Source organism: Thermobia domestica, chromosome 2 (genome assembly GCF_964235325.1).
Source record: "Thermobia domestica chromosome 2, izTheDome1.hap1.1, whole genome shotgun sequence".
Taxonomy (NCBI): Eukaryota; Metazoa; Arthropoda; class Insecta; order Zygentoma; family Lepismatidae; genus Thermobia; species Thermobia domestica.
In genome coordinates this window covers 330,997,208-331,013,065 of record NC_137455.1, presented here as the reverse complement: position 1 = coordinate 331,013,065, position 15,858 = coordinate 330,997,208, and the positions used below count along the sequence as shown (strand labels likewise).

The following is a 15,858-nucleotide window of genomic DNA, read 5'->3' as shown; positions in this document are numbered from 1 at the left end:
AAAGCTACCACAAAATTTTGCAGATGCTCCTTCCTATTAAAAAATTTGAACCTGGAGCCAATATGGCGAACGTCAACAATAATAGATGCAGTTCCATCTCCATTACTTGTAGCCGAGATATGGTGTCACTCTCTCTCTCTCTCTAGCCGTTCTACAACCTTCTCTCTTCATCTATCTTCACAGCAACGCAGTTACTGCTGGGTCAGGTCTAATTGCCCGCTTAAAACGTGCTGAGAAAATAGACATGCCATCTGAGTAATGCGTGTAACACGTGCTCCTCATCAAATCTTCCGTCAGATGCCACTGCACAGCGCCGCATCACACGCCTTATACTGCTTCTATCGGCGCACTGTTCGTAACCAGTCTTTTTTTTGCAAGTGTCCTCCCAAGGCAGGGGCAAATGCACCTTAAGATGAGTTACTGGTAAATTGCAATTACATGCCATACCAGGGGAGGACATTTTGATTTCTTCGCTAAAATTTTGTGGAAGAAAGTGTATTCATAACGCTATATGCGTGCATGATCGAGAACAACGAGCTTTTTGTGCTGGTTTTCCAAGGATGGTAGCATCTCGTGTGTTAGTAGCATGAACTATCCCTTTGTCAGTAGCATGAACTATAATTGTCAGCCCTCGTGAATCATTCTTTGCATAGTGTTTGAGGCTTCCATTCGTACATTGTCACTATTTGTAGATCTGACCATACTTTGTTTTCCCCTTTTTCTGACTACTTTTTGTTGGGGATTCTCTACCTGTTTGTAGAGATCCCGTGGCGCAGCAACCGCTTTCGTCACTGCGTTTGTCGGGTGCAACTTACTGTGAAGTCTTGTACCGACAGTGATATCTTGCCACGTTCGTGACATATTTAGCATTATATCAGCACCTTTGCCGTATTGAATGCCTCTCACGGTAAAATGGTGCCGCTTCCGACTCATATTCATTAGACATTTTTGTGTAATTTCATGTATATTATCCCTTCCTTCGGTTGTCGGTTCACTATCTTACCACCTTATTTATATTTATCAATATCCTATGTAATCAATTTCCATACATCTTATCTCCACTAAAACTTTTTTTTTGACAATGCTGACAGCCATCTGCGTTTTTTTTTTTTGGGGGGGGGGGACAGAATATAGAAGAACAAAGTGGGGCCGAGAAGGGTCATGGTAGAGCGCTCGCCTTTGGCGCGTGGGGTTCCTGGTTCAATCCCAACTTATGTCAAATGGGCATTGTGATAGACAAACACCGTGTGCGTTTTCTCGGATTCTTCCATTTCCTCCCGCTTCATTCCATCATGATTATCCATCTCAGCATTCCCGTCTCCCGTAGCCTTGGTGCGTAATCGTGAGACGTTAAATTCAAAAAGAGCAAGGCAATTACGATTTAAGTTTATTGATGCTTGTATCTGATCCTGATCGAAGAAGAAATAACTTATTTTAAATGTTATCAGAATCCTTGGTTTTTCTTGTAAATTAATATTTTTAATTTTCTGTTGTGATACAGGTGTGATGAATGTCAGAGATGCTTCCATTTTACTTGTCTTGACCCTCCTGTGAAGAAATCTCCGAAACGACGAGGATATTCTTGGCATTGCGCAGACTGTGATCCAACAGTAAGTTGATTGTATTGTAGAGGATGAGACAATGTAGTAGATGTGTGCATATGACTTGCGGGATTACCGTTAGATGTTATTTCTTACACAGACATTTTGTTTAATATGGCATCATCTGAATTTAAGAGGTACATGTGTCAGCTTCAAAACACACTATAAGTCATTCGATCGGGATATCAAAAATATGTTCTGTTTTATCTGTGAAAATGCCCACATTTGTTTCGGAAAACATCATTTATGGGAATTTTCACTTCACTACTTTTTGTAAAGAAAAGTTCACCTGAAGCCCATCGTATGCTTGTGGAAGCATACAACAAATATAATCCATCAGTCAGCATGTGTGAACGATTGTTTAAACATTTAAAGATGTCGATTTTGGCAATTTAAGTATTGAGGACAAAGAACATGGAAAACCTTCGGAGACGAATTGCGAGCCTTGCTGGGTGAAGATTCGTCTCAAAAGCAAAACAGCTTGCGGAAGCATTACAATTTAATGAAGCAGCTGTTTCCAGGCGTCTTCATGCCTTAGGAAACATACAAAAGTAAGGAAAATTGATTAAGAGAAAAACAACTTGCCAAATTTTGATTGCTAGGGAAAAATGCCGTTTGTTTATTAATTTGTTACTGACGATGAAAACTTGATTTATTTTGACGCAAAACGCAAAAAACTATAGATTGATCCAGTCCAGCTATGAACATCTCCAGCAAAACACAATATGCATGGGAAGAAAACTTTAGTCTGCATTTGAAGCTGTCAGTTTGTTATTGCAGACCACTGCCGACAACAGCTAGTGGTTTGGAACCGTGCTTCGAAGGAAAACATACAGAATGGGTCAATATAGGGGCAGAGGTGTGTTCCTTCATGACAATGCTCGACTACATCTGCAAACCCTGTCCCGAAAACGTTGGAACCACTGGGCTGGGATTTTTACCCCACTCCACGTATTCATCAGAAATACCCCCTTCGGACTACCATTTGTTTCGTTCGCTGGATTTCCGGAACAGCGCTTTAATTCTTATGAAGAAGTGAAAAAATTCCTTGATTGATGGATAGTCTCACAAAATAGATAGCCTTCCAGCGATGAATCTGTCATTTAACTGAATGATGGACGAAAGTTGTAGCTAACGACGAACAATACTTTGAATAAATATTTTTTTCGTTTAATAAATAAACCAATGTATTTCACTTGTCGAAATATCCAGCAAGTCATATGCATACATCTAATAAATGCATGTTAGTTACAAAACAAACAGTTTACCTACAACAGTAGCGTAGACTGGAATATACGTAACATTAATCTTTCTAACGGTATTCCATTTTCCAAATATGTATATCCTAAAAGAAAGTACGTTTCACTTAATCCGATTCGACCGATTGCTCCCAATCAGGTCCCCGCGCTAATGCCGTTTACTCTACTCTCCAGTGCAGTTTTAACAGCATATTAGACGCAGAGCAAACAAGTGTGTTGTGGTTCTTATGACTAAATTTTGCTTCTAATAATGTAATTAATAAATGTCATTCTGCCCGCGGAGCCCCCGGCCAAGTGGCTATGGTACCGTTAAGTATGGTACAAGTGGCTATGGTACTCTGCTATTCTCGGTTGTCAAGTACACACAACATCATGTTGCAAAACAGGTACATCATGGACTCCGCAATGGTGGGTATAACCTCTCCCTAACAAGAAAATGAATAGTTTGTATCAAGTTTTCGGGCATAAGCAAATATTTTCTGAATGTAATACTGCAGTAGTTTCTTTATTTCTTTACGTTTAGAACTTCTGTTGTAAAAATAGATATTATGTCCAGGGAGTATTCTGCACACCCCTTACACTCCCTCAAATTTCTTTACACATACGTAAGGTGTAAAAATACTGTTTTCTGAGAGTTTGTGTAAAAATGTATATTATTATTCTGGGTGTACACCCTCTTTTATTTTATTTTGAACATCCCACTAAGTAAAAGTTTCTGGCGTTCTTACTGATTGTCATGTGATACTACCGTGAATACCGAGATGATATCAAATAAATCAGCCTCAGTACGACTTTGCATATCCTTTCTCTTAGTAAGCCATATTAAAAATACAAAACCAGAGGACAAACTTTGCCCTTTCCTGCGAAAAAATCCCGTGGATGTATTTTTTGAAAATAAAAATCAAGTCAGAAAAATCGAATGTATACCAGTGCGTACTGAGTATGTGACTGCTTATGATGGTTTGTCCTTTAATTCGAATAATCCAATGGAAAATATGTAATCCATCTTTCATCATTTCCTTAAAGTTTTTGATCGTCTTATGACCATTTCATTTTGTCTGCATTCGTATGGGGGACTATTAGTTCCAATAGTAAACTTTTCGGAAAGTAATTTATTATGCTGTGATAAGTTTGAGATTCTTCCTACAATTCTACCTTGTGCAAGTGAACCAGCAAGAACTCTAGAAACATATACGCCACAGTAAGCAAAAGTGCAAAAATGGGTTGAACAAAACTACAGCATGAATACGGATTTTGGCACATAATATGACAATAAGCTACTGTTGCTTGTCTCCTGGTCGTCGTATAAAAATTCTATTGTTTCAGAATGAACTATACCTCATTCAAATGTGTGATGTTGAAATTCACACCATCTGGAGCCATTACACAAATTCAGTTTCTAAATGTCTTTTTTTCCGTGCCTATAAAACATATTATTACGCCATTTGCGGCTATCACATAAAATTCCAAAATAAATTGCACGGGTTATAAAACGTATTATTGCATCGTCTGCAGCTATACCAATGACAGCCAGTTTTAAAATAAATTACACAACAGACTAGTTCGTATTCAGTTGCATGTCATCGGCTTCCATCAGTACTCATTATTATGTTACACCTATAAGTTTGTTTATACATTTTTAAGAGTGAATACCTCCTGATCACCTTAAGCGATTATCTCATAAGGAGTACTCCTTTGATCTCGCTGGTGTGAACTTTTGTGATCACTTGGGCGTGTCACTGCATATAATGCAAGTTCAAGGTTTGTTTGAACATTTTGTGAAACGTCCATGATGTCTACTTTGTAAAGTATATCATATATATTCTGTAGAAGGCTGTTGTACTACCATGTATTCACTTTCCATCGTTCTCCTACGCACATGGTTGGCCATTAGCAGCTAATATTTTGTTGTTACCTTTGTTTGCGCTGATGCAGGTTTTAACTAGACAGTGTATGTGAAATCTTAAAATAAATAGGTTTCTTGTTAAATCACAGAAAATAAAACGAAACTGATCTTGTAGTGCTTAATGTTATTGTTTTATGAATTAATAATTTCAACAATTATCTCATTCTATTGTCTCTTTCGCAGCATTTAATAAGGACGTATTCTAATATTTTCGGTGCTACAAACTGGATACAACCATTACTAGATTGGATAATAAACTTCACGAATATACAATATATACAGAAAATCGACTATCTGTAGTTTCTATAGTTATTTAGATAATAATTATTTTTTCTGACCAGAGTATGCATTTCTTTATTAAAAATAAATTATTTCGTAACAGTTTCCATAACGTAACCTTATCTTCCTCAGATGTTAATATGTATGTTCATATTAATGTAGGTAATAGAGATATCATAATATTAAATTGTGGATATTCATGAGTGAGATAATATTATATCTCTATTGCCTACATTAATATGAACATACATATTAACGTCTGAGGAAGATAACGTTACGTTATGGAAACTGTTACGAAATAATATATTTTTAACATAGAAATGCATACTCTGGTCAGAAAAATAATAATTATTTAAATAATAATTCCAGAGTGAACGTGGAGAAAATTCTATAGTTACATATATCGGCACATCATTTTAAAGTGAAGTCATGTTGTTGGATTAATTTCTTCCGTAGAATTTACAAAATTGTATCACAGAAAAAGAATATAGATGGACAATTAAATTTCATTTATACACTTGGATCCGAAAGAGGCTATAGTAAATACATGTTACCCAACAACTTTATATAAATCGACACAGATTAAAAAAAAAAAAAAAAAAAAAAAAAAGTAAGTGATAAATGATCAAGGCTTTCATACTGAATATATAAAATCCCAGAAAAGTAAGGTTTTAAAGTAGCAATCAAATCACCAAAAAGTTTTCAATTATTTTTTCTTTTTACGGGAACGCAAAAGTTATTATGTGAATGAACAGGTGAACTAGGGTCAGATATGCAACTGTGACCGACCTACATGTGTATGACAAAATGAGACATTGACATTAGATCTAGACTTAAAAAAATTAAGGATTTTTAGTCTGAGGCTTTAACAGCTTAACCCAACATATGAACACATTACAAATTTAACACAATACTGATCTAATACCTAAGAGAATTGAAAACACACTATAAAACAAATTAATATTTTACACAAAACTTCCTCCTTAATAGAAATCCTATTTGAACCTATTTTATCAGAACCAAGGATTCTAAATTAGATCTAGATAAAAGCAACCTGGATAAACAACGAGACTAGGTATTATAAAATACAACAAACAGGAAAGTTCAGTATAACTTGTTGTACCAAAATTGAATGGGAAAAAAAATCCCACAATCATCATCTAATATAGTGTTTCTCGTTATGCCAACATCGGGAGTATGAAAATTAAAGATGGTAGCCACCTTATTGGTCGATGTTTAGTACTTTATAGTTCAGTTTACTCAACATTAGTGTCTTACAAGCTAACTATTTACTCTTACCTTCAAGAGTGAAGTTTCTCTTTTCCCAAATAACAGAATAAAAGGAGAAATAGTAGGGTCCTTGCTAGCTCACTGGCACGAGGTAGAATTGTAGGAAGCAGAGAATCTCAACTTACCGTAGCATAATAAATTACTTTCCAGACAGTTTGTTATCCGAACTAACAGACCCCAATAATTGAAAACAGATGCGTTATGATATTGCTGTTTGTTTCGCATACATTATCTTGCTACATCTGACTATCATAAACCCTTTTCCTATGTATTCCTTTTCAAATCCTGATTGTTCGGCAATGAAGATAAATTCCTTACTGAACTTTGGAGTAAGTTGGTCACTTGATCTAGAAATGCCTAGGCTGATTTTGCAGTTTGCTCTTCGTCTCTAAGTTGCCACTTTGTGTGAAATATCGGTGTTGGTATCATCTTCGAATTCTCTAGCATTGCCTTAAGTTTTACATCCGGTCACTGCTTGCCAGGAAATCACTGTAAGCAGTGTCACATGCAATTTGAACCATAACGTAGTATGTTCATAATTACGCACATTTTGCAAATTATCATAGGTGTTCTTGAAATTCGTGAATATTAGTCTTTGTAACAGTTGTCTTCTCTTGAATATCTGTAGTTTATCTAAAACATCAGACAATCCTAATTCTGCCGATTGTTCGTAATTGTTCATTATGAGTGTACCTTTTTATCGGATAACGATAGTCATTTACGCCATTTCTGACGGAATTGATTCCTTCGATGTGAACGATGAACTAGATGGCTGAACGTTTCTTTATCACTTTTACTTAATACACATTTTGTCGTGATCATTGCACTCCCCATGTTCAGTATTGTTTAAAAAAGTGACCACCCATCTCTTTTTGAAAAGTCATGTACTCTTAACCCACACTTGAAAGTAAATCAAACAAGAGTTGATTTTCTTAGGTCAATTGAGATCTTTATTAAAAGACAGCCTATTTGAATTTCCTAAGTACTGTTGTTAAAATATAGCATTTCAAAGAAATATGAATGGCTAAATTCTTTTAACAAGACTGCACATTGTGACCACAGATGAGAATATACAATACTGTACATTCCACCGACTCATCATGCAAGAATGCTGATATGTTCTCTGCCTCTTTCTTCAAACTCAGGGAAGCTTCTTGCATACCTTTATGACGGAATATCAGCTTTTGCAATCACAGTGTTTGCTTAACATTACTTTGTTTTGACGAGATACTACTATCACTATAACACTGTTGTGTTATACGCTTCACCTCGACCCTACCATTCGACTACGTCTGTAGCCGCACATTTTGTTTACATTCGTATACCTTTGTTCGACTCTTGTTGCCATTATCAGCTAATATCGAACTTGCGAGGTAAGTATTATGTGTGGCTGCGATGCTGTTACGACTATTGGGCATTTTTGTAAGTTTAAATTCGGTTAGTTTCAATTGTGTGTATATACTTCTTTGATATAACAAGTTATAATGTTTTAAAATAAATCAGAGAATTTATTAATGATTCTTTGAACTTACGTGTATATTTTACATAGTAATAAAGAATAATAATGAAATGTTTCTCACATTATGATCTTTCTTTGCAGGATACAGATTCAAAATCAGATTAGAAAAGAAGCTGAGGACGAATTGCAAGGATTTTTTTTTTTTTTTTCATTTTTCCTATATAGGTTTTGTTTATGTTGCATGGCATAAATAGATAAATACAGTATTTGAAACTATACTTGTATAAAGCCACAATGTCAAATACGAAAAGCTAGTTATTATAGAAATATCATATGACTTTGCGAAGTGTATTTGTGTATTAATATCTTGTCAGGGAAAATAAGTACCTTGGTATATACTAGCTTTTTATACAATGTTAGGTGTATATTTACACATATGTATATATGTGTGTGTGTAAATCTCGATTTCTGTCAGTGCTGTCATCTCCAGTATCTCCTGTACTGTGGTCACATGTCAAAGATAAATAAAAGTTTTTATGTGTTTATTGTTTTTAACAACTTATGCATCAGCGGCTTTTAAGTGGACTGAAAGTGTATTCAAAATGGATATTGAAGTTGATTTCAGTTTTAGCTTTTCTGTTTCACATTGCACTGTGATAACAATATACATAACTAGGAATAAGTGTTTAAAAAAATAATAGTAAACGATTTTAAACTAAATGATGAATAGACATACGAAACTATGAACTTAACTTAAAAAACAAAAACCTTCACTGATAGATAAACTTAGAGGGATGATTTGCAGATTTTTGTTGTGTTGGAGATGCTGGTGGAAAGTACAGTACTGTTCTCGTTCTTTTCATCAACCAATTTTAAATATGTCTGGAACATAATTGAAAAGGAATTCGTCCTAGTTTAAGTATCGTGTCCAAGATATACATGGCGTCCTCAAGAACAGTCTTATACTAGATACAGTGATATTAAATAAGAAGAAACTGGACTAATTAGAGAATAAACTGATATATATTCGATGTATAGTTCTACTTAAAATATATCCAGTGCAGAGAACGAATATATATAGGTTATTAAAGAGTGACGTCAGTATACCTATGTGCACGGGACAAAGATTGTAGAAAGTTCCTGAAGTAAAAATTATATATGCTGTCTAAGCAAAACTGTAATAGTAATTATTTCTTGTGAACTTAATTGAAATCTAGAAATCCAAGTTTCAATCTAGTTAAACAATGTTTATTCTTCTTGTGTCTACATTTTTTCCTACTTGTAAAAATATTGCTATGATAGAAAGAAAAGTTCTGTTTATATTTTTTCAAGGTTTTATTGTTCTAAGTCAAAACAAGAAAATATATATTATAACTGCATTCGAATCCTTGAATTATTTTCTTTTTTCTTGTTTTCAATAAACAATACTTGATTTTGGTTTTAAAAATGTTCATGATTTCGTAATATACTGAGTAGCTATACTAGGTGATTTCGATGCCATTAAAGAAGTAACTATACTAGATGATTTCGATGCCATCAAACTAGTTTTTATATACAAGGTGTTAATGGACTATACCGAAAACCAGAAGAGGTGATTCGGCACATCAAAGTAAAAACTCATATGCACCTGTGAGAAGATTGCATAGTTTTAGAGCTAAAGCTGCCCAAAATTGTAGAAAAGCTAAATTTCAGCACACGTTATTTTGAATTCGAAGAACTTTGGAGTGGGGGTCCATATCAGAGTAAAGTAAGTCATATGTACAAATTCAAAGATGCATATTTCATCAAGGTCCAAGATATATAGGAAATTCTGTACAGGGTATAATTTCCAGACATGCTTTCAACAGAACTCTCAGATATTCTCTGACTTCAAGGTGGGTACAAGCAGATAAGAGATAAGTCATGAGAGCAGTGAACACAGAATATCTCGGCGGCAGGGAACACCAGCACCACAGTCTCTCTCATGTTCGGAATATCGAGTGAAGAGATGTCTTGTTTCACGCTTATGGGTGGAAAAAACGTGAAATATTCTGAGACAAAATACATCGCAGCACGTTTTATTCAGAACACTTGGAACCGTGTCGCTGGTGGCGTCCTGCCGAAGCATTCTGTATCCACTGTTGTCAAGACTTACCATTTACCCACTTTGGATCCATCTTGTAATCAGAGCACATCTGAAAATTCTGTTGAGAGCATGTCCGGGAATTATACCCTGTACGGAATCCCTTGTATACCCATTGGAAATATACATTTTTGGATCGCTTATGTACGACTTCGTTTACGCTGGTACGTAATCCCACTCCCCCCTCACTCCAGGATTTTCGAATTCGAAACGGAGCGTGTTGAAATTTAGCTTTCCAATGATTTTCGACAGTCCTAGTTCAGAAACTATGCACTTTTTCTTCTCAGGTCCATATAAACTCTTCTCTTATTTTGATGAGAGGAATCACTTCTTACAGTTTGTCGGTACAGTCCATTCACACCCTGTATTTGTACTTGCTCGGATCAGTGGCGTACGCAAGGGGAAATATCGGGGTCTCCGTCGCGTGAGTAAGATATTATAGAAAAATAAACATTTGCTGTATTAAGATATACAAATATCACACGTGTCCTAAATGGATATGAGATTGAGTGCTTGAACCTCCCCGTCTTTCTTGATGAAATTCTGCGTACGCCACTGACTGATATTATAACAATACGAGAAATATACAGCTTTTTATACAAAGAAATTTATATTACGTATGTTGTTGTACACTACAATGGATGTCAAAGCTGCAAACATGATCATACTCTATGCTAATTGTAATTTTCGAGATTTATTACGTAACAGCGATTGACGTAAGTCGAAGGTTACTGTAAGCTATAAAGTAGTGTAGTGAATACAAACGTACTCTGAAATTTAACTCCATAGTGAAATACACCACTCTTCTGTACCTACATATACTCTATAAATTATAATGAAGATGTATTTATAGAGGGATTCGCAGTTGAAGTTTCTTGCGATCTCTTTCTGAATTAAACCGTTGTACAGAGATGCAAATTTACGTTTCTCATAATTTTGTTCATGGAATGAAGAATTTGAAAGTCAAAGTTACAGGAAATAGAAATGTTTCAATGAAAAAGGAAAGATAACCATTTCTTAAGGTGGTTAGTCATAATTCGCAGTATATTAAAAAATTAGTTCTTTCTAGAATTTTCTTTCCAAATAGTTCGAGTAGAAATTAACAAAAGATAAATACAGAGATTGATTCATTTATATTGAACAGAATTTGAATATGCCGTTTACTTAGGAAATACCGTGTTTCCACCACCGGTTGTGTCCGATCTGCAGGCTATCTCCATTGACTATTGCCCGGCATCGGAGTTTCCGTTGCAGGAGACTGCGTTGCAGCTGGATTATGGGTATTGCATCCCACTCCTCTTTACAGGATTTTCACAGGCCGTAGACGGTGTGGACTCGACGATGAGACAGGCACCACTCAAGAAGTCCGAAAGCATAATAGTCCATTGGGCTGACATCTGGACTCTTTGACAGGGATGTCACAGAAAGGAATTGCCACAATCCCAGTTTCCTGTTCCATACGGCGATAGAAATGCAGGGATCTTTTTGCCCTGTAACTGGATGCCTTGTCTCTGTGCAGTTTAACCTGGTTCATGTTTTGTCCGTACATTGCTGGGATTTCATTCTAGTACAGTTGTCAGAACATGAGTCCAGTAATGTGCAGCATTGATTTCGATAGTAAAATAAATGAAAAGTTGCAACCCGTAGGCTTTTCTTTGCTACAAGTAGCATTCATTATTTTTATGATTCTTAAAACTGGTTTTAACAGAAAATTGCATTTGCCACCCGTTAGTTCCTTGGAATCACCAGAAATGAAAGATGGCGGACAAGATGGCCGCCCAAAATGGAAATAAGTTCAAATAGGCCTATGGCATCAAACGTAGTGTCGATTTTCATGCTCTTGCGGCTGTTGAATTAAAAAATTATGTTGAAAATGTTATCAGGGATATACAATGTAAGGTATTTACATGTTTGGCAAGGATATCAAGGAAATTAACATATACCGTAAGACGGGGTTACTTTGCACAAAATATGAAAAGAGTTTCACAGTTCTCTGTCGCCAAAACCATGAGAGGAAGTTTCAACTGGCACCGTAAGATAGAACATCTAACTGTATTTTGGCTATAATGTTGGCGGTTAACATCAGTTGTAATTACCGGGAGGGTTCATTGTTGTAGAGGTATGGAAAGCAGTCACTGTAAAGGCCGTCAAAATTTGAAAGATATCACGTACAAGATTTTCCGTCAAAGTTAAGTCAGTTTCGTAGAATACTACTGTGTATAATGGGACTTCGATGCAATAGTTGAAATTGAAATGTGAAAGTAAAACTGGGAGAAGACAGTTTCAGTCTCTACTCGGGGTGTATGGAACGGGCCCAGATGCGTTACTAACGACCCCGCAGACCTTAGTGTGCGGGAGATTCCAAGAATTTCAGATATCCTCTGATCTTATTGGCCGATACAGATCGGTCATCAAGAGTCATGACCTACATATAGAGGAAATTAAGGCCAACTGCTGTCGGCCGTCGCGGCCGAGTGTTCTAGGACAACGCTCTGGTAATGAAAATAGTTTTTGGCGTGGGTTCAAACCTTGCCCAAGAATTTTTTAAATTTTCATAACACTTTTTTCATTAAAATAAGCTTGCAGTTTCACTATTTGGATCCATAGTAAAAGTAATAATAATAATAATAGTAGGAACGAGTTAGAAGCCCCGCGGGGGTTGGTTAGGTTCTGTTCTCTTGCTCAAATTTTTCTGTACATTTTACATGACCAACTTCAAACAGCTGGCTAGGGCAGCGCGCGAATATTTATTTATTTAGAAAACAACGCAACAGGCTTATTGCCTAATTATAGTGTCGTATAATACATACATAGACATATATACATTTACCCGTACAATTAATCAATTCACTTCGAGTGTCAGGTACTCGGTAATAATCCTGTTTCTAAATACATATTCTGACATACTGAATATATCTAATACATCAGTTTTATCACTTAATTCATTGTAGGAGTCACACATTCTCCACAGCGAAGATTTACTGAGAATATTTGTTCGTGCCCTTTCACAGAAAAATATACCAGTATTCCCTGGTCTTGTTCTGCCTGTTGGAACGCTCAGATATATTTTCGTGAGTAGCTCTGGACAGTCAATTTTATTATTTAATACTTTATATAAAAATAGTAAATCAAACATCTTTCGTCGATTCGTCAACGTTATGAAATTCAAACTCCTTACTAAGTCCACGTAGGGAATCTGTTTGGGATAGAAAGCTGTTTTCTTGTACGTAAGCATTTTTAGAAATTTAAATTGTATGTTTTCTATTGCTTGTAAGTATTTACATTCGGTGTCCAAATAACGCACGCATATTCTAATCGGGACCTTACGTACAAATTATAAAGTTTAATGAATGTTGACTCGTTTCTAAACTCTTTACCCATTCTATAGATAAAACCGAGGTTTCTGAATGCAGCGTTAGAGATTGCATCGATGTGATGAGAGACGGTCAATTTTGAATCAAAAATTACTCCTAAATCTTTAACTGAATTTGGTTTGCACAGAGATATCCATTAATTATATACAGATGATTGATGGGATTTTCTTTCCTTGAGAACGATAAAGACTTGCATTTAGAGATATTCAATGAAAGTTTGTTTTTGGCTCACCATTGCCCAACACCCTATAAATCCTGCTCGAGTTGTGTGCAGTCATCTATTGTGCTTATTTTAGAATATAATTTGAGATCATCGGCAAACAACAGAAAGTGAGAGTTTTTAACATAGGTTGAAATATCATTAATTACAAGAAGAAATAATAGCGGACCTAAATGGGATCCTTGAGGAACACCTGATAATGTGGTAAATTTCGTGGTAATATATCCCTTGTAAGAGACAGCTTGCTCTCGATTGCACAAGTACGAAGCGAAGTACTCTATTGCTCGTTTAGAAAAAGTGAAAGATACCAATTTCCGTAGTAGCACGTTATGGTCAACTTTGTCGAAAGCCTTACTGAAATCCGTATAAATGACGTCCACTTGACCGCCTTTGTCTAACTCTCTTGCTATGTAATCCGTTATTATTGCTAGATTGGTTGTTGTGGATTTATTCCTTAAAAATCCGTGTTGATGTTCAGATATGACAGGCTTTACATGGTTTAAAATTATGTTGTATAATATGGTTTCAAGAACTTTTGCAAAGGGGATAGGATGGCTACGGGTCTGAAGTTCTCTATCTCATTCCTGTTTCCAGATTTAGGAATAGGGCAAATGAGACCTTCTTTCCATTTATTCGGAAATATATTGGTTTTAATGGACATATTAAAGATAATGTGGAGTGGATGCTTGAATATATCTAAACAGCCCTTCACCACATACGGTGGAATGTCATCTATACTACAAGATGTTTTGGATTTCAGCGCTTTAATAGCCTGCTCAATTTCCTCTAATTCTATTTCCTTTATATGAAGGGTGTCTAATATACTACATCCCGAATTATTTGTTATTAGATAATCCGTGTCGTATTTAGCGGGTACACTACTATATACTGACTGAAAATAATGCGCGAATGCCTGAGAAATTTCTTTGTTATGTTTTAACTCGTTACCATTATATGTTAGAGAATCTGACGAAAGATGCTTAGTTCTACTTTTAATAAAATACCGGAACTGCCGTGGGACTTTTTCTACAGTAAATTCAGAATGTGAAATAAATGCCTTGTACCCTCTCGAAATTTCTAATTTAATTTCTTTTCGTAGTTCCAGGAACTGTTCACGATGGTATGCAATATCATTTAGCCCCTCTTTCCACTTTTTACGATGGTAAGATTCTCGTTTGATTTTTTTTATTATATCATAGGTAAACTAGCACGGATAACTGGCATTGACGTGATTTTTAGCAGGGACGCATCTGCTGAATACGTTATAAATCATTTCGTAGAATTTTGAAACAGTACAATTAACATCATCGTTTTGAGAAAGGCAATCCCAAGATAAGTTTGACAATTCTATATATAATTTTGTGAAATCAGCCCTTTTATAGTTGAAACCAGTTACTTTAGGAACTTGCTTTAATTTAGTAATATGATTAAGCGTTAAAGACACTAGAATTGCTGGGTGATTATCCTCTCGAACAAGTGGATACTCTTTAGAAACAACTACATCTTTGATATTAGAAAGTACTAGGTCTAATGTGCGGCCATTTGTGTTTTGTATGTCGTTGAATGATGATAAATTGTATAAGGACATAAAGTTATACACATCTTTACACTTGGTTGTTGAGGACATAAGATCAAAACAAGAATTTGTAATTTCTGCAATATTAAAATCTCCGATGCAGAGAATTGTGCTTCCTGGTGGACAGTTACTCTCGATAAATTGATAAAACTCTTCGTAAATTTTTAAATTTGAATCCGGTGGAATATAAATGGCACAGACAAATACATCTAAAGAATGTAATACTAATTTAACAAGAACACACTCCAGATTTGTATCGCAGGATCTTACATAGTACACATTATATTTTTTAAGAATAGCTATTATTACCCCACCCCCTTTACTCTTGTTAGCCAGCTCAAAATTTCTGTTCTGACGGAAAGCACAATATCGATCATCAAATATTTCAGTCTGAGTAACTAGCAGTTAGGGAACTTTCACTAATGACTACTATATCGTATGTATTCCATACAATACTTGTAAATAACTCTTGACTTTTTGAACCTCTGAGACCACAAACATTCTGGTAATACACTGAAAGCTTAATAGTGCGATGCTGGTTATATGGTACTGTTATATTACAATTTAAAACATCAGTTTTCGTAGTTGAGTCTGACCTTGAACTTTTCACGGCGCTTGTCAAGTTCACATTGTTTGACACGAGAAATCTACTTTTATTTTCATTAGCAGAAAACTGTGTTGTACTTACTAGTTGCAGTTCCTGGAAACCTGTTTCTCACCGATTGAAATTCGAGTTCCGCTTCAATGGGATCTGCTTGGTACGGCTACTCCC

The 15,858-nt window shown here is 35.6% G+C and overlaps 1 protein-coding gene across 5 annotated transcripts in view; it reads left to right on the top strand.

Annotated features, from left to right (window-relative positions):
* The window catches only part of LOC145678698 (PHD finger protein 14), a 101,886-nt gene extending 92,707 nt beyond the window's left edge, over positions 1-9,179 (top strand). For all 5 annotated transcript variants that reach the window (XM_081749111.1, XM_081749112.1, XM_081749110.1 and 2 more), the window contains exons 16-17: positions 1,502-1,610; positions 7,936-9,179. In XM_081749111.1, the coding sequence (XP_081605237.1) occupies positions 1,502-1,610; positions 7,936-7,959 (133 nt within the window). In that variant the 3' untranslated portion in view covers positions 7,960-9,179. The remainder of the gene's footprint in view (positions 1-1,501; positions 1,611-7,935) is intronic.
* Positions 9,180-15,858: the final 6,679 nt, after the last annotated feature.